At 39.5% G+C, this 26,111-nt stretch overlaps 1 protein-coding gene across 1 annotated transcript in view; it reads right to left on the reverse strand.

Annotated features, from left to right (window-relative positions):
• Nucleotides 1–302: 302 nt before the first annotated feature.
• Nucleotides 303–26,111, reverse strand: part of KIF18B (kinesin family member 18B) — a 30,072-nt gene continuing 4,263 nt past the window's right edge. Inside the window, 15 exon segments of the mRNA XM_058182693.1 lie at nucleotides 303–362; nucleotides 3,925–3,960; nucleotides 4,261–4,443; nucleotides 4,574–4,766; nucleotides 4,877–5,085; nucleotides 5,341–5,450; nucleotides 7,370–7,492; nucleotides 9,539–9,613; nucleotides 10,420–10,625; nucleotides 15,334–15,514; nucleotides 16,459–16,656; nucleotides 19,000–19,043; nucleotides 19,046–19,109; nucleotides 19,825–19,907; nucleotides 19,910–19,925. Of these exon segments, the coding sequence (XP_058038676.1) occupies nucleotides 3,951–3,960; nucleotides 4,261–4,443; nucleotides 4,574–4,766; nucleotides 4,877–5,085; nucleotides 5,341–5,450; nucleotides 7,370–7,492; nucleotides 9,539–9,613; nucleotides 10,420–10,625; nucleotides 15,334–15,514; nucleotides 16,459–16,656; nucleotides 19,000–19,043; nucleotides 19,046–19,109; nucleotides 19,825–19,907; nucleotides 19,910–19,925 (1,695 nt within the window). The 3' untranslated portion in view covers nucleotides 303–362; nucleotides 3,925–3,950.

Here is a 26,111-nt window from a genome sequence, read left to right on the forward strand (position 1 = left end):
TGTACCTTATGATTCTTTATGAAAATATCTTTTCTTTTATGTACACTGAGAGCATATGCACCAAGACAAATTCCTTGTGTGTCTAATCACACTTGGCCAATAAAAAATTCTATTCTATTCTATTCTATTCTATTCTATTCTATTCTATTCTATTCTATTTCTGAAAAACCTGAAAACTGCAGGCGACTAATCAGAACTGGCTCAAAGGCACCCTCATCGTGCCGCCAAAAGTTATCCAGGCGTAATTGCCACATTAACCAAACTTATCTCAAAGCTGAGAATGACTTTACATTGTGGTGCGTCTTCTCTTCTGTAACGATGTTTTGGAAGCCAAACATATTGTAGACATAGGCACGAAGGCCCTGAAATAAATCCACGAAAGAAGGTAAATCATTCAGGTAGATTTGGTGGCTCTCTATTAAAGAAATCTGTTTTCCAAACAGCATAGCATAATATAAGATTTCATCAGAAAAGGAAAACCTATTCAAATTAAATCTTTATTCATAGACCAGCAAATAAAACACAAGTCACAATTAACAGGGTGGAATAAACAGAGTGAATTAGAAATTCAAGTAAACGAGGCCAGATATGATATTGTTGTCATTACGGAAACTTGGTAGGATGAAACCCACAAATGGAACATACAGCTAGAGGGATATAATTATTTAAAAGAAATAGACCAAATAAAAGAGGAGGTGGAGTTGCACTATATATAAGAAATAACTATGTATCTACAGAAATAGAGCACAATAATGATGAAAATTACCTTGAATGCATTTGGGTCAATATTAAAGGGGAGAAAAATGAGATTGCCATAGGTCTATACTATAGGCCACCCAACCAAACAGAGGAAGTAGATGAACTTTTTGCTAGATAGCTAACTAAGGTATGTAGGAAGCACACCACAATAGTAATGGCGGATTTTAACTATCCTGACATCAACTGGGAGACAAACTCTGCACCAAGTGGAAGATCCAACAGGTTCCTAACAAACCTAGCAGACAACTTTGTTTCCCAAAAAGTAGAGAAGGGAACAAGGGGATCCGCCATATTGGACTTAATTCTCACTAACAGAGACAAAATGATAGAAGGTGTTGAAGCTACAGGAACCTTGAGGGCAAGTGATCACGCAATATTGGAATTCAATATTATGCAAACACAAGTAGTAGAACAAAGTCAAACTAGAATCTTGGACTCTAAGAGAGCTAATTTCAATAAACTTAGAGAGAGCTTGAGAAAGATTCCATGGATGAGAATCCTCAAGGGGAAAACAACTCAAGAAGCTTGGGAAATTTTGAAAAGTGAGATTATAAAAGCTCAGTCTAGCACAATACCAATGAAGAAGAAAAATAATAGATCTCAAAAGAAACCAGCATGGCTGCATAAAGAACTAGCTGACAAATTGAAAGACAAAAAGGACAAGTATAAAAAGTGGAAAGAGGGGCAAATAACTAAGGCAGAATATCAGCAAATAGCCCGAGCCTGTAAAGATGAAGTGAGGAAAGCTAAGGCTCACGACAAAAGTAAAAAATAACAAAAAAAGCTTCTTACAACATGTTAAAAATGAGAAAAAGGTCAAGGAAACAGTTGGCCCATTGCTGGGAGAAAGTGGCAAGAAGTGACAAGCAACAGGGAGAAAGCAGAACTAGTTAACTCATTTTTTGCATCTGTCTTTACACAAAAGGAAAAAACAATCCAACCTATCAAAAACAGTGCCACAAAAAAACAGATTAGGAACACAAGTTAAAATAGGAAAGAAAATGGTAAGTGAACACCTGTCTACCTAGACGAGTTCAAATCATCAGGACCGGATGAATTATACCCCAAGATTTTGAAAGAACTGGTAGACAAAATCTCAGAACCACTGAACTATATCTTTCAAAGATCCTGGAGCACAGTGGAACTGCCAGAGGACTGGAAAAGAGCTGATGTAGTTCCCATCTTCAAAAAAGGAAAAAAAAAAAAGATCCAGGAAACTATAGACCTATCAGCCTGACCTCAATACCAGGGAAGATTCTGGAAAAGATAAGCAATAAATCACCGAACACCTAGAAGCAAACAAAGTAATAACCAAAAACCAACATGGGTTTGTCAAAAACAGATCATGCCAACTAATCTTATTACACCCTTTGACAAAGTGACAAAATTAGTGGACCAGAGGAATGCCACTGATATAATTTACTTGGACTTCAGTAAAGCATTTGATAAAGTAGACCATAGCCTATTACTAGATAAAGTAGAAAAATGTGGGTTAGACAGCATCACCACCAGATGGATTCGTAACTGGCTGACCAACCGCACTCAACGACTAGTCCTCAATGGAACTACATTTACATGGAGGGAAGTATGCAAGGCTCTGTTTTAGGCCCAGTACTCTTCAACATCTTCATCAATGACATGGACAAGGGGATAGATGGGGAACTCATCAAATTTGCAGATGACACCAAGCTGGCAGGAATAACCAACACTCCAGAAAATAGGCTCAAGATTCAGAAGGATCTTGACAGACTTGAACATTGGGCACTATCTAACAAAATGAAATTCAACAGTGAAAAAAGTAAGGTTCTACATTTAGGCAAAAAAACCAAAATGCACAGGTATCGTATATGTGGTACCTTGCTCAATAGTAGTAACCTTGGGATGGATCTTGGAGTCCTAGCGGACAACCATTTAGATATGAGCCAGCAGTGTGCAGCAGCTGCCAAAAACGCCAACACAGTTCTGGGCTGCATAAACAGAAGGATAGAATTAAGATCATGTGAAGTGTTAATACCACTTTATAATGCCTTGGTAAGGCCACACTTGGAATATTGCATTCAGTTTTGGTTGCCATGATGTAAAAAAGATGTTGAGACTCTAGAAAGAGTGCAGAGAAGAGCAACAAAGATGATTAGAGGACTGGAGGCTAAAACATATGAAGAAAGGTTGCAGGAACTGGGTATGTTTAGTTTAATGAAAAGAAGGACAAAGGGAGACATAATAGCACTATTCTAATATCTCAGGGGTTGCCACAAAGAAGAGGGAGTCAAACCATTTTCCAAAGCGCCTGAGGGTAGAACAAGAGCAATGGGTGGAAACTGATCAAGGAAAGAAGCAACTTAGAACTAAGGAGAAATTTTCTGACAGTCAGAACAATTAATGAGTGGAACAACTTGCCCGCAGAAGTTGTGAATGCTCCAACACTGGAAATTTTTAAGAAGATGTTGGATAACTTTTTGTCTGAAGTGGTGTAAGGTTTCCTGCCTGGGCAGGGGGTTGGACTAGAAGACCTCCAAGGTCCCTTCCAACTCTGTTGTTATTGTTGTTAACTAAGATAACAGGGCTTTTTTTGCTGATCTATGATAGAATAAAGATTTGATTTGATCTGAAACACACATTTTAAAAAACTGGAATATACTAATTTCAGAAAACTGACAAGGATGAAGCTTATCTTAGATGAAAAGAATTGAAAAAGCATCTCAACTATATTCAACTATATCAAATTATAAAAAATGCTGTCCCAAAAGACTAGCAGCATTTAAACAATACACTCTACTTTCCCTCAGGATTAGTGTTTGAATCAAATTATACTCCTTAACCCCTAGGCCAACTGATGAATGGTGTTGGGAACATGTTTGCTGGAAATGTCAGTGTTATCCATAATCTTTTATCTTTCAACAGCTTTAGGTGAGGTAAGATCACAAATTACAAAATTAAGGTGCAACTATGTTAGTTTGGCATGGGTTTAGAATAGTGGGATTAGAATAGCCTCATCCAACTTTGGTTCCAGCCATACTAACTGTTTATTACTTTCCAAACCAGTTTATCACTGCAAAACAACAAAATGAAACAAAATCTACAAATCTTGCCTCTTCTTTTCTGGACACAGAACAAGGCAAATATTATTTGTAGATTTCTATAATATAGAGATCCCCATTTACTCACAGTTTGTTCTGGATCTGTTGATCCTTTCAATGGATCCTAAAAAGACAATGTGGATTAGGAAATGACCAATATACTAGCCTGCCATCTGAATATTACTCAGAATATCATGCATATCATCTGAGTTTTTGGTCAATGTACCACCACCATGAAATTTAGCAGATGTTGCTGAAAAATCAATTATAACGTCTTGGTGAAATTCTCTGAACTCCACAAAAGCCATTTGTTTGAGACTACAGTTGGACAACAGACTGCCCACCCTATTAGAATCTAAGAACTACTGGGTTAAATCTCTGCAAATAGGATAATTGCAGATAGTTGCCTTTCTGAAGATCCTACCTGGATATAAGCGGCATGCCCTGATGGTTGAAATCATGCTGGAGACTTTCCCAACCAGGGCATTCCACAGTATTGACCTTCAAGACTGGGGGCCAGGATTCCTCAAAGAGTTCAAAAGTTATGTTCAAGCTTTGTGGAGGAGAACAATTCTGAATGGTTGAGGGCATGCAACTCTCCAACTGTCTTTCATCTCAGAAAGTCGATTCTCTCAAGGAATGGTCTGATTCTGCCCAGGAAGACTGTACCAGCACCCCTCTTGGAGTGAAAACAAAATCTTCCAGAGCAGTTGATCATCATACTCCATTATATGCACTTTGCATGCTCCCTTTGGCTAGATGAAACACTTCTTTCAAACTGCGATACCTTCTTCCTCTTATTTGTTGTGTAGTGGGGCATCTTCAAGACAGCATGTGGAATCAGCGCAGGTTCTGGTTCAGTAGGTTGAATTCTAGGATTGACTTTAGGACTGGCATGCTTGGTTGCAGAAAGATTGGCAGGGAGGATAGCTATGATAGAAAAACAAACAGTAACAAACATTGTTGGCATTCACTATACCTGAATTGATCTGTATTTTCAACATTCACGCTTCTCTCTGAATTTTTCTCTGAATTTTTACCCAAAGAATCATCATGATTCATAAATTGTTGCACATCTGGTTCTTCATCATGACCATCCAAAACTGAAAGGTTTAGGGCTCCATGGGACTCTTGATGTAGTATGGAAGTCAGCTCTTCAAACTGTGCTATCATTTCAGGAGTAAGTAGGTTGGTGACTTTCAACCAATTATACTGTCTCTTGGCTACCAGCAGAGTAGCTGTAACAAGCCTGCAATAAAACAGTTCTATGAGATTTGAAACTGGAGAGCTAGTTAGTGTTAAAGTTTAAATAAATGTATGCAATGGAATGGAGTGGGCTGGTCTCTGTTTCCTTTCAATCCCTGGAAAAAGGCAGGGTATGGGAAATAAAAAAAATCATCTGCAATGTTTCTTTGATTCCAATATATGTATTATATATCTACAAAATTGGCAGGTTAAAAAAAGTTGTTCAACTCTTGTTTTGAACTGAAAGATACCAACTCACCTCTTTAACTGTTGCTTGTCCATGCTCTGCAACTGAGTTTCCACTTTTTCCTGATGTTTAATTTGATTTGAAAACTTTGGGCAACAGCACTCAAATTTTCTTCTTGAATCCTGAATTTATCAAGAAAAAGTGGTACAAGATTGCAGGATCTATACTATAATTATGAATTATAAAACTTTAATTGTTATTTACAAATTCTCAGACATCAATTGGTTGAGCTACTATGTCAGTGTCCATTAAATCCTGAAGCGGAAAAACAGCTCACTAAATGATGAATCAGATATCCGCAAATCCATTTGCCATTTTAAAAACAAATGTTTTGCCAGCTTTTTGGCAAAAGAAAAAAGAAAAGAAATCAACTAGCATACTTCCTTTCTTATCTGATTTCCAATTTAGAAAAGGTTTAAAAAATGCAGCAAAACTCTTTTTTAATCTTCCCTAAAACACATCTTACATTAAGAACCACAACCTTCTTTTGAGATTTCTGATGGCCACAAAGAACTTAGAAAAAGGAAGAAGGTTGATTTCATTTGCATTCATGAAGAAGGCAAGAAATTTTTGCTAATTTTATCTTTCCTTCATGTTGACATGAGAAATGCCTTTAAGGCCAAAGAGGTTTGCCTGATGGTAAACGTACATAGAAACGGGTTTGGAATATTTTGGATTAATGATGCTGAAAAACATTGTAATATAGGTTTTATGAAGAAATTAAGTCATCTTGGCTGGGAATAGGTATATCTTTATAAAAGAGGAGAAAGAAAAAAAGAACTAACGCTGACAAGGAAAAACCTAGGTGTGCTTTGCTGCTACCATGGTTATGTCATGGGGGATGTTAAAAATTTAATTCAAACACTGGATCACAAAATGGACTGAATTTTCTTTAATAGCATACCATTGTTTTTATTAATATGTGCAATGTATAAATAAATCAAATAAATAAAACATAATAGCTAGGTTCATTCAACAACTAAGATGGTGGCTGGGTTTTTCCACAATACTAAATACAAAACTCAAAGTCCAGTATATCTTGAAAGGAACTAGAAGTTTTGTTGTGGTTGTTGTTGAGAACATATTATCTTGTATATAATGACAGCTAGACAAGATAAAATTAGAAGTGGAAACAGCCAGCTTTTTCTTTCTTTTTTTCCACTTCTCTCTCAGGGGAAGAAACTGGAAAAAAATAAGCTCCAGGAAACATAAACTGAAGGAGACCAAATTTTGATGAATCCTACTTCTTTCCAGTAAACAAAATAGCCATATTCTACATACAGGTCTATTATTTGTACTCACTGTAATACAGTAAATATTTTAGCCCTTAAATACTATGTGATGGCAATCTATGTGCAGAGCAGTGGTGGGATTCACATTTTTTTACTACCGGTTCTCTGGGCGTGGCTTGGTGGGCGTGGCTTGGCTAGGTGGGCATGGCAGGGGAAGGATCCTGTAAAATCTCCATTCCTTCCCCACTCCAGGGGAAGGTTACTGCAAAATCCCCATTTCCTCCCGATCAGGAGCAGAGAATAGATGGGGGTGGGGCCAGTCAGAGGTGGTATTTACCGGTTCTCTGAACTACTCAAAATTTCTACCAGTTCTCTAGTACTGGTCAGAACCTGCTGAAACCCACCTCTGGTGCAGAGGCAAGTTTGTGAAACAAGGACTTCAGCAACTGCATTCAACTGAAACAATTGATAAGCCAACTTAACCTCAGAAAAAAAATTCACTATGATAAATGCTATATTGTATACTCAATTAATGCCCTCTCATCAACCCTCACTTCTTGCTTGAGAAATGCAGAAACCTAATCAAACTCATCATTTCAGATTTTCCTTCCATGTGAATTAACTTGAGTTCTTATCTCTTCAGGGTGCAATTACTGTTGGGTGTTAGTTTAGAAATGTTCATAGTATTCATTTACACACTCGACACACAGAAATCTGCTTGGATAAAATAAAAATGTAATGCTAAGTAACTCTACAAAAAGTATGCTGGACTCTGACATAGCCTCTTCTCATAGTTCTTGTGCTCTTACCTCCTTCATGAGGATTTTTCTTGAGCAATTTTGTCTCAAAATTTGGGAAGGTCCCATTTTTGTGCAATCATCCTTTTGCGACACTCCATAATCCAAAGTAGTATCTTCTGACCTATTTCCAAAGCAAGGATGAAAAAATATTTAACATCAACTTCAACAGAATCAAAAATCTGCCAGTCCGATTTTCCCATTCCCCTCTTTAAGGCACAAATTTGTTCAGTTGATTGTTTTCTAATGAAATACAGGCCCCAAAGTGTGAAATAACAGATACTTATTTTGGGAAGAGATAAGAGTTTAGTATTCCAGTTTGGAACTCAGAAGATAAAAATAAAAGGTATTGACTCACAGAGAAGTGATCATATTTACTGACACATTGCCCACCTACTACTTTTTCTCATCTTAGAGCAGGGGTCCCCAACTCCCGGGCCATTGACCTACTACTGGACCCTGAGCCATTCAGAACCGGGCAATGGAAGTGGCAGGTGAGCATGTGTGTGCACATCCCTACTTGTGCAAGCAGCGAGCAAGAGTGTGCACAGGGGTGCTTGCTCACTGCTCGCGTAAAACCACTCTCTTCCCCCTGCCAGTCTGCAAAACCAGAAAGGTTGGGGAGCTCTGCCTTAGAGGTAATGGACCACCTGAAGAGCTCCATCTGCTCAGAAGTACAAGGAGCTAGGGAAGAACTTAAGCTCTGGCATTTTTTCTTCATAAGTTCAGAGCCTCCCTCTTAAGTCTGCCACCTGAAAGGGACAAAATGATATGCTTATTTTCGCTAGAGTTTAACTTTAACATTAAAGCTAGTGTTACCGAAGACAGATTAGAGCAGGAGTCGCCAACCTTGGCAACTTTAAGACTTGTGGACTTCAACTCCCAGAATTGGGAGTTGAAGTCCACAAGTCTTAAAGTTGTCATGGTTGGAGACCCCTGAATTAGAGTATCCACATTACAAAAATGTTGCCCTGACTGAAATAACCCCGTAGTGATAAGGGTTGGTGAATAAAGTTTGTTCTCGATGCCTTCTCTCCCTTAAACTAATCCCAGTTGGGAGTTGCAAGTAGCTAGTAATTCAGGCATTAACATGGATACCAGCAACAAGAATCATCAAATACTCTACCAAATCAGACAGTCTTGTGCTGATATTTACTACAGTACACTTAACAGAAAGATTGCATCTTTATCTTGTATTGCCAACATACCTCACAACGAGCAGTATCCTCTACCCCAGGGGTAGTCAATCTTTTTATACCTACTGCCCACTTTTGTATCTCTGTTAGTAGTAAAATTTTCTATCCGCCCACCAGTTCGACAGTAATGCGCCATGTATCATCATCTGCGCATGCCTCTTGCGCATCGTGGACTGGGTTTGTGGGGGGGAGCGCCGACTACCAGCTTTGCTTGTCTGTTACAGCTGGGTGGTGTGGGGGGAGATGCGTGAGCTATTCTGGGACGAGGTTCTTTTGTTTGCAGTCGCACTATAGCACCATTTAATTTCACTTAGGTAACGTGAAATAAACTTATGCACGGGTGATATAAATAGTATATTTTCAGAAATTTAAATTGTCACAGGGAATTTTATGAAAACCTAATGAAAATGTTTTTAAATAATGCTATGAATTTTTTTTAAAAAGTCAATTAAATTTAAAAAAAAGGAAAGTGCTTCAGTATTGGACGAAACCCCTACCGCCACCATGAAAGCTGGAACGCCCACTAGTGGGCGGTAGGCACCAGGTTGACTACCACTGCTCTACCCTGAAAAGACTTCTTCAAAAGTACAGCAGTTACTTATTATTTTTTATTTTATTTTATTTTTTCATAACATTATATACAGGAACATATATTGAAAGGAAACAATAGGACAGGAACGGTAGGCACTTTTGTGCACGCCCCTTATAGTATGCTTTACGCTGCTATTTTCCAAAGGATTTGCTGATAGGAATCTTTCTCAGCCCTGTCTGGAGATGCTAGGTATGACATTTTTCCAAACAGTCAATATCCTGAGAATTTCTGATGGATGCATCAACAGCTAAGGTTGTTTTAAATGTGCATTAGGCCAAAGGAATCAAACAAAATACTGGATCTTATTCTATTGTCTGGAACACTTGCCTTCCATTGACTTCTCACCCCAATAAAAATCTTTTGGGCTTGAGACATAATATAAGAGCCCCTTACTTCTGCCTTTAGTTGCTCACAAACAGCTGCATATTTGCTACTAAAATAATTCAGGCTTCCCATGTTAGGTTTTATCTGTATACCAGGGCAAAGAATAGAAAGCAAAAAATGTTTTATCATGAGAACTGCAAGAAGGCTTAAACACAGGGATCAATACTGTATCACAAACTGGAACGCCCACCCTACATTTTCAATACAGTAGAACGTTATAGAATAGTAGAGATTCATAAATATATCAGCAAGCCAAAATTTGCCAGGCTTAAGTCATCCTGGCCCATGTTGCCAGAGTTGACCTAATGAATTTCAACATATTGGAAAAAGAAATAGAACCTATTAAATAAAATCCCCTACATGAGAAATTAAATTAATTAAATTTGTCAAAAATAAATCCAAGAAAATGGAAGATTGCCAAATACCAGTGGAATATGATTTGTCTCACTTTTGGCACAAAATGAATGTGAAATATTTATATCATTATTATTTCAAGTACAAAATTTGAGATTCCAAAGCATAAATTTCTATAAATTCCTCACAATATATATATTCTATAAACATGATGTACGATACTGAAGAGATTGTTGGAACAGATGGCCCCTTGACCTCATCCAGTAATATTCCCTCGGAGAAGAAAATAAGTCACTTAGAAGTATCTGTACTGTACAATTATAGAAAACTAAAGGAAAAAAATCTAAGCTCCAAATGTCATTAGTTTCATATATATAAAACACAGATTTCTAGCCTGAATGGAATACAAATTACTATAACACTATCAGAAAATAATATATACTGTGTTTCCCTGAAAATAAGACCCGGTCTTATTTTCTTTGACCCCCAAAAAAACAGCTAGGGCTTCTTTTTGGGGGATCTAATTACTGACTCACCTCACAGCGATAGCCCCGCCCAGCAGGAGTCTGCTGCAGACCCACTTCTGCGGCTGCTTGCTGCTGCTTGAACACGTTGCCCCTGACCTCCATTTCGCCATCATAGCCTTCCGGAAAGCCCTCTGCAGCTGAGGAATGGACTCCAGATTGACATGTGCGGTGCCCCCTGGCTTCTGTTTCACTATCAGAGCCTTCTGGAAAGCTCTCTGCAGCCAATAACAAAGCTTTGGATCGATCCAGAGCTCTTTTATCGGCTTCAGAGGACTTTTCTGAAAACTTCGACAGTGAAAGGGAGGCCAGGGATGATGCACGCATCAATCCACATGTCATTTCTTGGCTGCAGAGGGCTTTCTGGAAGGCCTCTGATGGCGAAATGGAGGCCGGGGGCTGTGGCTTTTCTCGCGGCCAGCGGGCTCACCATGAGATCGTCCGGGCAGTCCCCGCGCCGAACGGAGTGAGAACGAAGACACGGAGTCCAATTCTCCTCGGGTGAGCGAGCCCCGAGCTAGCTCGAGACAAACTCTTTTATTGAGGTTAGTTAGGGTTGGGTTACAGAGATACAGAAGGCAAGCACATGATCCTGATTAACCATACATAAACTGACACATAGGGTTGGATATGCATATTGTGGCAATATGGTGGCAAGCACAGCTGAGCATGATGAATATTTTATGTGTGCAAAGCAGTTTTCTTATCATGTCCGGTGTTACCCGGACAGGCTCTGTAGTTAGCGTTTCTGAGCAGTTTGCAACAGCAGGTGTGAATACATTTCTACAGAATGCTCAAATGTAGCGAGACATGGAAACATCACAGTCAGGGTTATGTGGTTGGAACAGGGTATGCAGTTATACACATACAATGGAGACTTTGTCTGCTTGCTACTTTTTCTTGTACATGATCCAATTCTTAGAAGAATCTACATCTACAAGTTTATATTGCTTATCTAAAAGATTATATGGCTAATGCAAAGCAGAATTATGATCATTGCCATAATGATTCCCAACAGGGGGCGATACATGCAAGTGGTGACAAGTGGATGCAGAAGAAGTAGACCTGTAAGGTGAGGCAGGTGTCAGCATGTGCGAGGCCTGGTAAGTAGAGCTCCACCCACCCCATCCCCACCCTAGCTTAATTTTTACCTGTGCATCTTGCCTCACCCCTGCACCCTGGGGTGGGCGGTTTTTTTAATTAGGGCTTAATTTGAGGATAGGGCTTGTATTGGGCGCATGTGTAAAAATTAAGCTAGGACTTACTTTTGGGGTAGTCATATTTTCGGGAAAACACGTTAATAGTGTTTATATGGTGAGAAAAGAAAAGGTTTAAAGAAAAAAAAAGGGGGGGAAAGATCCATTTAGTAACAATAGAATTAATTCAATATTTAAGATTAACATTAAATCTAGATCATACCTGAAACTTATTATTTACTCTCAGGTAAAACACAAAGGTTTTTCAAAAATGTATAACAGAACTGATATCCAGAAGCCATTTCTTGATGTCACAGGTAAATTATCAAAAAAAAATCTTAAAATATTTAAAATAACCATTTTGAATTTAAAGAATGTGTTGCTTGTTTGTCCCAGAGATTCCAAAAGAACATCTTCCATGCTATTTTCAGATTTCAGCTCCTCCAAATTTTATTTTTTCCCAATGTGATTCTTGATCAAAACTTGCTTACTTGTTAAGAACTAAATATGTTCAGCAGCATTCAGGGTTGGAAATGAAATCTCTGTTTAATGTACCCCAAAATTTGTGAAGATTTCAGAGAAATTACAAATTTGATCTCTCAATAGGCCCCAAAATGATACCCAGAAAAGTTCTCACCCAGAATATAGACGTTAACAGCCCAATGATAAAATTTGAAATTTTATAGGTTATAGTTAGACATCAATTTCAATTTGTCTAATATATTTGAATGATTTTGGCCTACCATATTTTTTTTCATTCTTTTGTCTATGTATAAAATATCTGATATGAATTAACACTGGAATTCCTCTTCAAATATACATTAATCCTAATGTAATATTTACTTTAATTACTTTAATTTTACTCCAACAGTTTGCTCGAATTTTTTGCCATCAGTTTATATCTAATGAAATTGCATCTATATACTTAGTTCAATATATTCTGATAAATTATAAATTCAAGTTTTTTATGGAACCTGTATAGATTATAAATTTTAAGTCTTTATAGAGGTTTCTAGCCCTCATGCTTTAGAATAAAGCTTTAAGGTTGACTGGAAGCGTCACAGCGAGATGGATGGAGAAAAGCGAGCTCTGCTGAGCTCTGAGAATCCCCGGGCTGACGAACCGCTGTTTGAGGGATCTTCGGACCAGAGCTGTCCTGTAGGGACGGTGAAGAAAGTGAGGTGCTCAGACGACTGAGAGGAACCGGCAAGTTCCTTGGAGGTCAGAGGGAAACTCTTCGACTCAAATGCGGGGGCGATGGCTATAGCAGTCATCATTAAGCTGGGGCAACTGGACCAAGTTTTTGAGCAGGAACGGTGATTTGGATGAAATATCGAAGCTGGGTAAATGAATACCAACTCACAAAGAAGCATTCTAATTTGACATTTGCAAAAAAAAAAATTGGTGGTGGAATAGCAGCTAAATTAAGAAGGACTGTAAATACAGTAAAATAAAAAAAATGGAAGCTGTACCCAAAGACCCGAGAGAAATTTGACTTTTAAAATTAAAGTGGAGACACCCCAAACAAAAAATAAAAAATAAAGGAACCCTTAAATAAAGAATTTGGAGACTTTTAAAATTTGTTACAGACTACAAAAAAGGAAAAAAGAAAAAAAAACGGAGGATTTAAAACTACATTGTGGTGGAATTTCTCTGATTTTGTCTGATTTCCTCTATGACTTAGAATTAAGTAAATTGGGACACGGATTTTAAATGGGACTGACTGGAATAACTAGAAAGTTAAAGCAAAACAAAGTGCAGCTCTAAGTAAAGGAAACAAAATGGATATCTTTGCTAATTATTGATTAGAATTGTGGATTGGAAAGAGACACCCTCAGGCAGAAGAGAAAATTGCACTGACTAACATTTGCTGTGGAAAATTTCTCTACTGGATTGATAAGGCTGGTGAGAACCAAAAGGGAGGATTTTATCAAGAAACTGTCTGACTCTGATACAAATAAGAACTACAACCCCAAAAATAAAGAATGGCACAGGGAATAATTGAAATGATGAAAAAGACGCATATGACTTTTAAGCAAGAAATAAAAGAAATAATTACAAGACCTTTTGGAAAGCAGAAACCAGAAAAAATAAGAGCTGCACCAGAACTGACAGCAAACAAAGAATCCATGAAGCAAGAGAGGGCATTGGAAGATGAAGAAAAAAATAGTGATGATGAATTATTAAATGATTGTGAAATTTCAAATCAGTGTAAGGGGAGAGGTGAAGGGATCTCCAGAGAAGGGAAAATAAAAAGGAAAACAGCACAAAAAAGCTGAAGAGAGTAAATGGAAAAATACTGAAAACAAGAAGGGTAAAAAAATAATAATAAGGAGGGGAGGAAAAGACAAGGAAAGAAAGAAGGGAAGGGAAAAAATATAAAGTCAAAGAAATACATAGGGATTAATAGAGAAAAACAAAAAATGGGGAAGGGAAGAAAAGGACAATGGAGAGAAATACAGGACAAGCAAAGAGAGCAAAGAATTTCTAAAAAAGAAAAGAAGAGAACTGAAATAAATTATGGGTTGAAATACTGAGATTTGAAATATATAAATATTGAGATTCTTTGAAATGATTCTTTGAAGGTTATTATGTTTTTAGTAAGAATAATGTAAAAGTTAATTTGAAAAAAAAATAGTGTTTTGTTTGCCTTCTATTTTCTTTATAGGATTATGGATAACAATTTAAAAATTGTCATTGAAATGTAAAGATATGATTGATGTTGATGCTATGTAGAAGATTGAAAAGAAAGAAATTAGTAAATGGGAATATAAGGGTTTAATATAAATGAGAATAGAAAAAAAGGCGGGGAGGAGGGATAAATTTGATTAAAGATTGAAACTGGGGGTGGAAGGTAAGATTAGTTTTTTAAGAGAAATTCTAATAGGGAAATAAAAAAGGAAGGAAAATATATTGATGAAAGCATATAAGAAGTGTTGGAAAAGACCAAATTGGATGTAAACATGTACCTGGCTGATATTTTGTTCAGAAAAGATATATTGAATGCTGTTGTTTGTGTGTAAAAAATAAAAAAATATTTATATATATAAAAAGATAGAATAAAGCTTTAATATATACAGGAAATCGGCAGTGCAATTTCTGATTTTTCAAGCAGAATTACAGGTAAACCTTGACTTACAACCACAATTGACCCCAAAATTTCTATTGTTAAGTGAGACTTTTAAATGAGTTTTGCCCCATTTTACAATATTTCTTGACACAATTGTTAAATGATTCACTGCTGCTGATAATTTAGTAACCCAGTTGTTAAGTGAATCTGGCTTCCCCATTGACTTTGCTTGTAAAAAGATTGCAAAAGGTGAACACATGACCTTGGGATACAGTAATGGTCATAAGTATGAACCAGTTGCCAAGAATCACATGATCATGGAGATGCTACCAAGGTTGTAACTGTGAAAAATAGTCATAAGTCATTTTTTTCAATGCCATTGTAGCTTTGAATGATCACTAAATGAACTGTCACAATTCGAGGACTACCTGTATTGGGCTACAGAGACACATTCCTTTTTTAACTTAGAATTGTAGAATCATGGGAAATATTAATATTTCCTGAGGTCTATAAATTGAAGATTTACATTATTCTGAGCTTTTCAAGAACTCATAGCAGATTCACTGAAGGACATAGTAACATGGGTAAGAGAGTCATCCAGAGGCAAAAATAAAAATAATAATTTTCAAGCAATTACGCTACAAATGCAACTTTTGGTACCTATTAAAAGTTTAATTTCTTTAGCCCGGGTTGCATATTTGAGGGTGTTGTATGTGTCCTCATAGGAAAGTATGGGGGGCTAATAGCTGCAATCATGAAGGTCTAACAGTTTTCCACCAATAGAATCCCTTAGTAGGTGCATTAGCTTGCTGTCCCAGTATAGAATGTGGATTTTTTGATTCTGTGTATCAACAAAATTAATGGAGGATTTAGAGATTCTATAAGGAAACAACTGTTTCATATAATTCTTCTGATTCCTCCATGTATTCCTATTGTGTCTAAGGTAAATGAAAACATGAATTGTATATCTGAAATATACGCTGTGCTGTTTATTTTAGAAGATTATTTATTTGATTTTAATCCTGCCTTTATTATTGGTGGTGAGCAAACATAATACTTCTTTTTTGTATTTTCCTCACAACAATCCTGTGAGACGAGCTGGGCTGAGAAAGAGTGATAGGCCCAGAATCACACACCCAGCTTTCATGCCTAAACCAGGATTAGAACTCAGAATCTCCTTGTTTCTACGAGAGCATTTTAATCACTACACTAAACTGGCTCTTCCATGCTGTTATAGTATTACAGTATTATCTGTCATTCTGGAGGAGAAAAATCCTTCCCAGAGTTGAAGCTTAAGATTCTTGCCCTATCTTTATCAATTTCTAAGACAAGAAACTATCAAGGATTACAGATGTTAGTTTAGTAACATTATTTCATAAAAGTAGATCATATACACTCCTCAAAGAATATAGCTGTTGCACATTTATTCATATATTCAGGGGAATGTGAATCTAATAATGGAAATATTAGAAGGATATCTATATGGAGGAAATATGGCAAGCAGAGCTGCTTTTTCAATGTATCTTGCTGTTAGACGTGACTGCAGGCCATGGTTAAAAAATCAAAATGATGACTGTAATGTTGTGATCAGATCATCATTGTTCTACTATCCCATTCCTCTCCATTTTTCACTGGTTTTATGAGGCCCTAATAAAGGTTTGATTTGATTTGAGAGAGAATAATTAGGTGTAAATTTAGAATTAAAAATATAGAGCAAAGGAGTCCCTATACTATAAATGCTGTCAAGACAAAATAGCAGCAGATAAGGAGTAAGAGATAATTTACCTTGGCATCTGCCAGGATATTTGTAACATTGATAAGAGCTAATAGGGATCGATTGATGTTGGCACCCTCATAGAGTCGTTCTCCTTTGGTGTTGACAGCAGAGGCATGTTCAGAGCCAGCCAAATCAACCAGGCTCATTTTTGCCACTAGTTGATCCTGATGTATGCCCACCACAAGGTTTTGCTGCTTCACGCAGATCTGCAAAAAAATGGCAGAGTTCGGTATAGATACCAGAGTGCTGGGTTGTCTAAAGAGCAGACAAATCTGTCTAAGCAAATTGGACTGAATCACTATTCAAATGCATTGCTATAACATCTTTCTCATTTTTGCTGTCTTTCCTCTTTCCTTCTATAAATATGAGGGGCAGGGGTGAAATGCTACCGGATTGGAAATTGGTTTTGGTTCGCCAATCCGGTAGCAAAAATCTGTGGCTCCGCCCCTCCGCTCATCCCCCCTCCACTCGTCCCCCCTCCGCTCATCGGCCCCCCAATCGCCAGTTGCCTGCTTGCCTGTTTGTTGCTTTTTTCCTGCCACTCGGCGCTTCCGGCCCACCCACTATACCCCGGCCTATATAAGGTCCCTTTCTACGCGGCCTAGCTACTTCACCCAGAAGTTTGCTGGCCACTCGGACCTCGCTGCCTTCCCTCGGACCTCGCCTGGACGCCTCACCTGGACACCTCGCCGAAAAAGGTGAGGATCGCCGGTTGAGGCCTAGCGTGCTGCCACCCCCATCCCCGGGCTCGCATAGTTCGCACAGCCGCTGGGGATGATTTGCGGGCCATGTGCTACCTCCCCACGGTCCCCTGGTTCCCTTGCCTGCCTGCCTGGCCTGGCTAACCACCCACCTTTCCTCCCCCCAGCCTCCAGCTTGCTTACCTTCTCTGAAGATACGAAATCCCCAGCCGCTGCTTACAACGTCTGCCTCCTTCGCTTCCTGCAATCCCTGTGATCGATTACATCGGCTAGCAGGATTTCTTCATCAGTGAGGCTGTGAGCTACTGATTCTGCCTGTTCTGTCCCTTCAACTGGATAAGTTTTTTTCTTTTTTGGTGGGAGCTTTAAAAAAATAGTTAACTGAGGGGTTTTTTTATTTGTAGTTTAGGAAGTTTTAAATTTAGCTGCTTTTATCTAAAAATAAAATAAAATATTATAAATAAAATAAATATTTGTGAGAGCTTTCTGAGATTTGGTGTGTTTCTGTAGTGTTTCATAAACACACACTATCTCACAAAGCTGTATGTGGCATTTTGTGTGTGTGTGTGTGTGTGTGTGTGTGTGTCAGTGTTGTGTTGTGTGTAAAGTGTAAAAGTGCTTTTTTTTTTTGGCTTTTTGAGGCTGTGAGCTGCTCCTGCTTGCTGCAGGGGCCATTTTAGGTCAGGCACAGCTGTTTCCTAGTTGTGGGTGAGTTTTTTCTTCTTTTTTGGCTTTTTGGGGCTGTGAGCTGCTCCTGCAGGGGCCATTTTGGGTCAGGCACAGCTGTTTCCTAGTTGTGGGTGAGTCTGTGGTGTTGTGTTGTGTGTAAAGTGTAAAGTGCTCCTGCTTGCTCCAAAAAGGGCAAAGAAGTGATGTCGACTTGGCCATGCCCACCAGCCATCTTGTCACCAAGCCGCACCCACCTGCTCACCAAGCCACGCCCACCAATTAGACCATGCCCACAGAACCGATAAGGAAAATTTTTAGATTTCACCCCTGATGAGGGGCGATCAGGCCGTGACATCTGTTACCCCATTGATTGCCAGGGTTGATTCAGCTGATCTAGCTGGCTAGGCAGAATTTTTGTTCTGATTTGTCTTTCCTTTTTGCTTCACTCTTATATATTTTGTACTGTTTAGTTCTGCAGAACTTGAAAAATTATGCTCTATGTAATGGACGTGCTCATTGCTAGTAATAAAGATACTGCCTGACTATGGATTTTATGTTTTCTTCTAGATTTGCTATTTTCCATTCAGGGGCCATTCCAATATATCAGACTCTCACAGAAAAACACTAGGTAAATGTTTTCTACCTAGTATTTCTCATATTTCTGTACTTTAAAGTATCCTTTCTTGAAAGAGGAAGTACATCACCCAAGTCTCAAATTCTAAAAACTATGTGCTCTGTTTCAGCAGAAAGGCAAGACACTATAAAAAATTCAGAGGTGCTCCATCATTTTCAAGCACAACCAATCAATGTAATTACCTTTGTCATTAGCCGAAAGGAAAGTAGATATTCACTATCCTACCTTTGCCTAATCAAATACTGAGTCCCATAAAATAAGGAAAGGGTATACATAAAAAAAATCTCCTCTTCCCTTTCAATAGAAAAAGAAGGGAGTAGAACTGCATGATTAAGAATCCATCTTATCCAGCACTCTGCTTCCAATAATAGCCAGTCTGATGCCTCCAAGAATTCACATGCTAGGAGAAATCTTATGGTAATGATGTTCTTGAAGGAGAAAATGAGATTGATTGATGGATTAATGATACTAATGAGGAATTTTCCCTAATTACAATGTCTCATAAGAAGCTATTAAGCATTTCTGATGAATCTTACTATACTTACCTGGAAGATTGCATGAGATCATGAAGAAGTGGCATTAATGTCTGTGGGTGCTGTGTACAGTTCAGATTTCCTTGCTTCAGCATCTCTAGAACCTGCATAGCAGATTTTGGCTAAAGGGATGAAGGGGAAGAAAGATTTGGTAAGACACTCTTTGCAGTTACATCCTCTACAAAGAGGCTTCCTAAATAGAAAGATATATACAGATCTTTTTCGACTTCCTTACATGACCAATATATGACAAGTGTTCAAAATAGTTCTGATTACATTTTGTTACTGCAACTTGTCATTTGGAAGGATAAAGTCTAAGGAGCATCAAAATCTTATTCACAGGGAGATCTAACAGCTTAGCCAATAAGAGCTGAAGAAAAATCAAATCTGCAACAACTGGACTATTGACTTTATTACCCAGTGCCAAATTCCACATGTAAGAGGCACAGTAAAAAACTACAGCAATATTTTCTGGCTGACTCTCTGGTCAGCCCTGTGAAAAATAATATTAAGTTCACACTAGCTCCTTCTCTTTTCTCTGCCAATTTCTATTCACAAACCCCTTCTTCAAACTTTTGCTTGTTTCCCTCCTCCCTTCAGCTTTGGTTAGCTACTTCTTTATTTCCATCTGATTCTGTCTGACCCTTTTTTTCATGACCATTCCTTAACTACAATGTAGAATAAAGCTCTCTGAGCAAGCATCAAATCACTGTGGTCTATATAGCAATTTATATAGGGCTGAAACTATATCAACATTATATGAATAATTGAGGATGACTATTCACTCATAAAATGCATAAAGTCATCCTTGAAGTTCATACAGTGCAAATATCACACTCACCTTATGAGCTGAAAGACCAAGATACCTTTCTCTGGATCTTCCCAAATAGCCAGTGGACTCTTTGATTCCAAAATACCATAATCTGCTCATTATATACCTAGAAGCAAAAGTTATGCATCATTCTACTTTGTTTAAGACAAAAACTGACTGCTTTGGATGTCTCAAAGTTCAGATTTTTAGCAGAAGCCAAGGGCACAAACTTTTCCAAATCCAAAGAACTAGAAACTTGGAAATTTACTCTTTCAACCAATTGTGTTTCTTAAACCCATGAAAAATAAAATAGGTGATTAGTGTTTGGGGAATCTAGATAGTTGATATGAGCAATGAGGAAAATGCAGGCAGGCACCTAAAAATCTAAAGCTGATTACTTATTGAGGAAAAAGTACAACATCCCCAAATTACTATATTCTAACAAATTTCTGTTTATATATTGACACTGTAAACCCAGAACTGAGTGTTTCCAATGGGCATCCTATATAATGGAATTCTATTCTATATTTTTGTCTATTAGCATGGCAGCCAAATTTATTTTTATTTTTTCAACCTCTTTCTTAAATAGGTGATGAACCCTAATAGGCTTTGACAGAAAATGGCTGCTTCCAATTTTAGCATGTATATAAAATGCAGTCTTTCAATTGGATTTACTGACGGGTTTGCTTAGGATTGTAGCTATAACTGTGCAGAGATACAAAACATGTCAGACTCTAAATTAAGAGCACAAAAAAGGGCCAGTTTTTAAACTGTCACCTCTCTCTTCCTTGAGAATCTCTACAAAAATCTATATACTTATCAAAGTTAATTACATTTATTATAGAACAGCACAAAAACTGAAACTAGTAGAGTTGCGTAATTCATCTAATCAATAATTTGATTAGATTGTTAGAAAAGGATCACCAGATAACCAGGCAGCTATATTTAACTATATATGTGTGTGTGTATATATAGTTATATATGTAAGTTTTAAGTGAAGTACTTAGAAAAATGTTAGTTGTCAAACCCCTTCTTCAGAAAAGGCTACCCTTTGCATTGGTAGAAGGATTTCTATTCATATTAAGATGATGGCTCCAAGTTTCCACCAATTATTCCTACATATTTTGGCTTTTCGTACTATATGCCATATTATTCCAGATGGTCCCACAGCTGTCACTTTTAGTGGGCAAGGTGGAGTAAATCATTTTATATAAACATTAGGTCTTTTTATGTTATCCTGTAATACCTTTATACCATAGAAAGTATGTGTTTATCTTCTTAAGTATGGTTTGTAGGTATATAAAAATTAAATAAAAGGTTTTATCATCCCAAATACATATAATTAAATAATTTTAAATGAATGATTCTGATAACTTTCCTAAAGATGTAACAGTTAAATGGAAGAAATGGCAACTGAAATATTTTCACAGTCCTGACATCATGCACATTATTATATTTCATGAACTCTTAAGGAAAAAAACTGATTCTGCAACTTAGCAGCATATTCAGGAATATATATATATATTGTATAGGTTGTAGAGAGTGCTGTGGCGCGACAGCTACCCCAGTACCTGGATGAATCCGTCTATCTAGACCCGTTCCAGTCCGGCTTCCGACCCGGATACAGCACGGAGACAGCTTTGGTCGCATTGGTGGATGATCTCTGGCGGGCCAGGGACAGGGGTTATTCCTCTGCCCTGGTCCTATTAGATCTCTCAGCGGCTTTTGATACCATCGACCATGGTATCTTGCTGCGCCGGTTGGGGGGATTGGGAGTGGGAGGCACCGTGTATCGGTGGTTCTCCTCCTATCTCTCCGACCGGTCGCAGACGGTGTTGACAGGGGGGCAGAGGTCGACCGCGAGGTGCCTCACTTGTGGGGTGCCGCAGGGGTCGATTCTCTCGCCCCTTCTGTTCAACATCTATATGAAGCCGTTGGGTGAGATCATCAGTGGCTTCGGGGTGAGTTACCAGCTGTACGCTGACGACACTCAGCTGTACTTTTCCACCCCGGGCCACCCCAATGAAGTTGTTGAAGTGCTGTCCCGGTGTTTGGAAGCCGTACGGGTCTGGATGGGGAGAAACAGGCTCAAGCTTAATCCCTCCAAGACGGAGTGGCTGTGGATGCCGGCATCCCGATTCAATCAGCTGCAGCCGCAGCTGACTGTTGGAGGCGAGTTATTGGCCCCAAAGGATAGGGTGCGCAACTTAGGTGTCCTCCTGGATGAACGGCTGTCGTTTGAAGATCATTTGAAGGCCGTTGCCAGGAGGGCCTTCCACCAGGTTCGCCTGGTTCGGCAGTTGCGCCCCTTCCTTGATCGGGATGCCTTGTGCACAGTCACTCACGCGCTCGTTACCTCTCACTTGGATTATTGTAATGCTCTCTATATGGGGCTCCCCTTGAAGTGCACTCGGGGGCTTCAGGTTGTCAGAATGCAGCTGCGCGGGTGATAGAGGAGCTTCCGTAGCTCCCACGTAACACCGCTCCTGCGCAGACTGCACTGGCTACCTGTGGCCTTTCGAGTGCACTTTAAGGTGTTGGTTATGACCTTTAAAGCGCTCCATGGCTTAGGGCCTGGGTACTTACGGGACCGCCTGCTGTTACCGTATGCCTCCCACCGACCCGTATGCTCTCACAGAGAGGGACTTCTCAGGGTGCCGTCCGCCAAGCAATGTCGGCTGGCGGCCCCCAGGGGAAGGTCCTTCTCTGTGGGGGCTCCCACACTTTGGAACGAACTTCCCCCGGGCTTACGCCAAATACCTGACCTTCGGACCTTCCGCTGCGAACTGAAGACACATCTTTTCATTCGCGCGGGGCTGGCTTAAATTTTAAATTTAAATTTTAAATTACATAAATTTTATCGATTTTAAATTTTTTACTAATTTTAAATGGGGTTTTGGTTTTTATAAATTTTTAAAGTTCTAGGCCAGAGGAATGCTGTCGATATAATTTACTTGGACTTCAGTAAAGCATTTGATAAAGTAGACCATAACCTACTACTAGATAAAGTAGAAAAAAGTGGGTTAGACAGCACCACCACCAGATGGATTCGTAATTGGCTGACCAACCGCACTCAACGTGTAGTCCTCAACGGAACTACATCCACATGGAGGGAAGTATGCAGTGGAGTACCCCAAGGCTCTGTTTTAGGCCCAGTACTCTTCAACATCTTCATCAATGACTTGGACGAGGGGATAGATGGGGAACTCATCAAATTTGCAGATGACACCAAGCTGGCAGGAATAGCCAACACTCCAGAAGATAGGCTCAAGTTACAGAAAGATCTTGACAGACTTGAACATTGGGCGCTATCTAACAAAATGAAATTCAACAGTGAAAAAAGTAAGGTTCTACATTTAGGCCAAAAACAAAATGCACCAGTACCGTATATGTGGTACCTTGCTCAATAGTAGTACCTGTGAGAGGGATCTTGGAGTCCTAGTGGATAACCATTTAGATATGAGCCAGCAGTGTGCAGCAGCTGTTAAAAAGCCAACACAGTTCTGGGCTGCATAAACAGAGGATAGAATCAAGATCACGTGAAGTGTTAGTACCACTTTATAATGCCTTGGTAAGGCCACACTTGGAATATTGCATCCAGTTTTGGTGCCACGATGTAAAAAGATGTTGAGACTCTAGAAAGAGTGCAGAGAAGAGCAACAAAGATGATTAGGGACTGGAGGATAAAACATATGAAGAACGGTTGCAGGAACTGGGTATGTCTAGTTTAACAAAAAGAAGGACTAGGGGAGACATGATAGCTGTGTTCCAATATCTTAGGGGCTGCCACAAAGAAGAGGGAGTCAGGCTGTTCACCAAAGCACCTGAGGGTAGAACAAGAAGCAATGGGTGGAAACTGGTCAAAGAAAGAAGCAACTTAGAACTAAGGAGAAATTTCCTGACAGTTAGAACAATTAATAAGTGGAACGACTTGCCTTCAGAAGTTGTGAATGCTCCAACACTGGAAATTTTTAAGAAAATGTTGGATAACCATCTGACTGAGATGGTATAGGGTTTCCTGCCTGGGCAGGGGGTTGGACTAGAAGGCCTCCAAGGTCCCTTCCAACTCTGATGTTATGTTATGTTAAATGTTATGTTAGGCTAATTATAATAAGTTTTTTAACTTGCATTTTAAATTGTATACTGTAGTGTCTGTATATATATATATGTCTTTGGTTGTTCGGGTTTTCTCCCGTGTAAAATTGGAAGTGTCTTGGCGACGTTTCGACGAAGTCTCATTCGTCATCTTCAGGCTTCAGCTTCGTGCTTCTGGGAGCAATGTGTGATCGCAGCTGTTTCTTCCTTTTAACTGCTAGCGGGGGTTTGAACTGATTGGGTGGGAGCTTGGCTGTGCTCTGATTGGATGGGGTTTTTTCTGTGCTCTGATTGGATGGGGGTGTGTCCTGTGTTGGTGGGGAATAAGTGCACGCATTGAAGAACACAAGAACTCATTCAAAAAAGAGGAACCAACTTCTTCCCTGGTCCAACACTTTAAAGTCACAGGACATGATATTGACTTTAAAAAGACCAGAACTATCGCCAAAACTGAACACTTTAACAACAGAATAATCAGAGAAGCCATTGAGATAGAAAAACGCCCACACAGCATGAACAAACGAGATGACACCTCCCGCCTACCAGCCATTTGGAAACCCGCCCTTATTGACAAACGAGTCCCTAACACGAGGAATGACACCAGATCCACACTCACAAGGTCCACACAGGATGTCACCACCGCACATCCACCCAGAAAGCAGACCCAAACCCACACTGATCATGAAGCACGACCAAGGACCAGAAGCCAGACCGCAGCTGCAACATTAGCCATTTCAAACCCCTCCAATCCATTCATGCAGCAGACTGACACCCACTATGAAGATGTAGCACGACCACAAAGCCAAACAACAGCTATGCAGCTCACCAGCTCAAATCCCCCTGCAGCACAGACTAGACTGAGCACAACCAAGCCCCCACCAACACAGGACACACCCCCATCCAATCAGAGCACAGAAAACCCCATCCAATCAGAGCACAGCCAAGCTCTATATGAAGCCGTTGGGTGAGATCATCAGTGGCTTCGGGGTGAGTTACCAGCTGTACGCTGATGACACTCAGCTGTACTTTTCCGCCCCGGGCCACCCCAATGAAGTTGTTGAAGTGCTGTCCCGGTGTTTGGAAGCCGTACGGGTCTGGATGGGGAGAAACAGGCTCAAGCTTAATCCCTCCAAGACGGAGTGGCTGTGGATGCCGGCATCCCGATTCAATCAGCTGCAGCCGCAGCTGACTGTTGGAGGCGAGTTATTGGCCCCAAAGGATAGGGTGCGCAACTTAGGTGTCCTCCTGGATGAACGGCTGTCGTTTGAAGATCATTTGAAGGCCGTTGCCAGGAGGGCCTTCCACCAGGTTCGCCTGGTTCGGCAATTGTGCCCCTTCCTTGATCGGGATGCCTTGTGCACAGTCACTCACGCGCTCGTTACCTCTCACTTGGATTATTGTAATGCTCTCTATATGGGGCTCCCCTTGAAGTGCACTCGGAGGCTTCAGTTAGTCCAGAATGCAGCTGCGCGGGTGATAGAGGGAGCTTCCGTAGCTCCCACGTAACACCGCTCCTGCGCAGACTGCACTGGCTACCTGTGGCCTTTCGAGTGCACTTTAAGGTGTTGGTTATGACCTTTAAAGCGCTCCATGGCTTAGGGCCTGGGTACTTACGGGACCGCCTGCTGTTACCATATGCCTCCCACCGACCCGTATGCTCTCACAGAGAGGGACTTCTCAGGGTGCCGTCCGCCAAGCAATGTCGGCTGGCGGCCCCCAGGGGAAGGTCCTTCTCTGTGGGGGCTCCCACACTTTGGAACGAACTTCCCCCGGGCTTACGCCAAATACCTGACCTTCGGACCTTCCGCTGCGAACTGAAGACACATCTTTTCATTCGCGCGGGACTGGCTTAAATTTTAAATTTAAATTTTAAATTACATAAATTTTATCGATTTTAAATTTTTTACTAATTTTAAATGGGGTTTTGGTTTTTATAAATTTTTAAAGTTCTAGGTTTTTTAACTTGCATTTTAAATTGTATACTGTAGTGTCTGTATTTTATTGTTGCCTGTACGCCGCCCTGAGTCCTTCGGGAGAAGGGCGGTATAAAAATCAAATAAATAATAATAATAATAATAATAATAATAATAATAATAATAAAAATAAAATAATAATTATATATATATAAAGACCAGGATGCTATTCTAACACCCTACCTCTACTCTAAATAAAAATAAAATAAATAATTATGCACCCTTGATATTTCCAACACTGCCAC

Source organism: Ahaetulla prasina, chromosome 4 (assembly GCF_028640845.1).
Source record: "Ahaetulla prasina isolate Xishuangbanna chromosome 4, ASM2864084v1, whole genome shotgun sequence".
NCBI classification, from domain to species: Eukaryota; Metazoa; Chordata; class Lepidosauria; order Squamata; family Colubridae; genus Ahaetulla; species Ahaetulla prasina.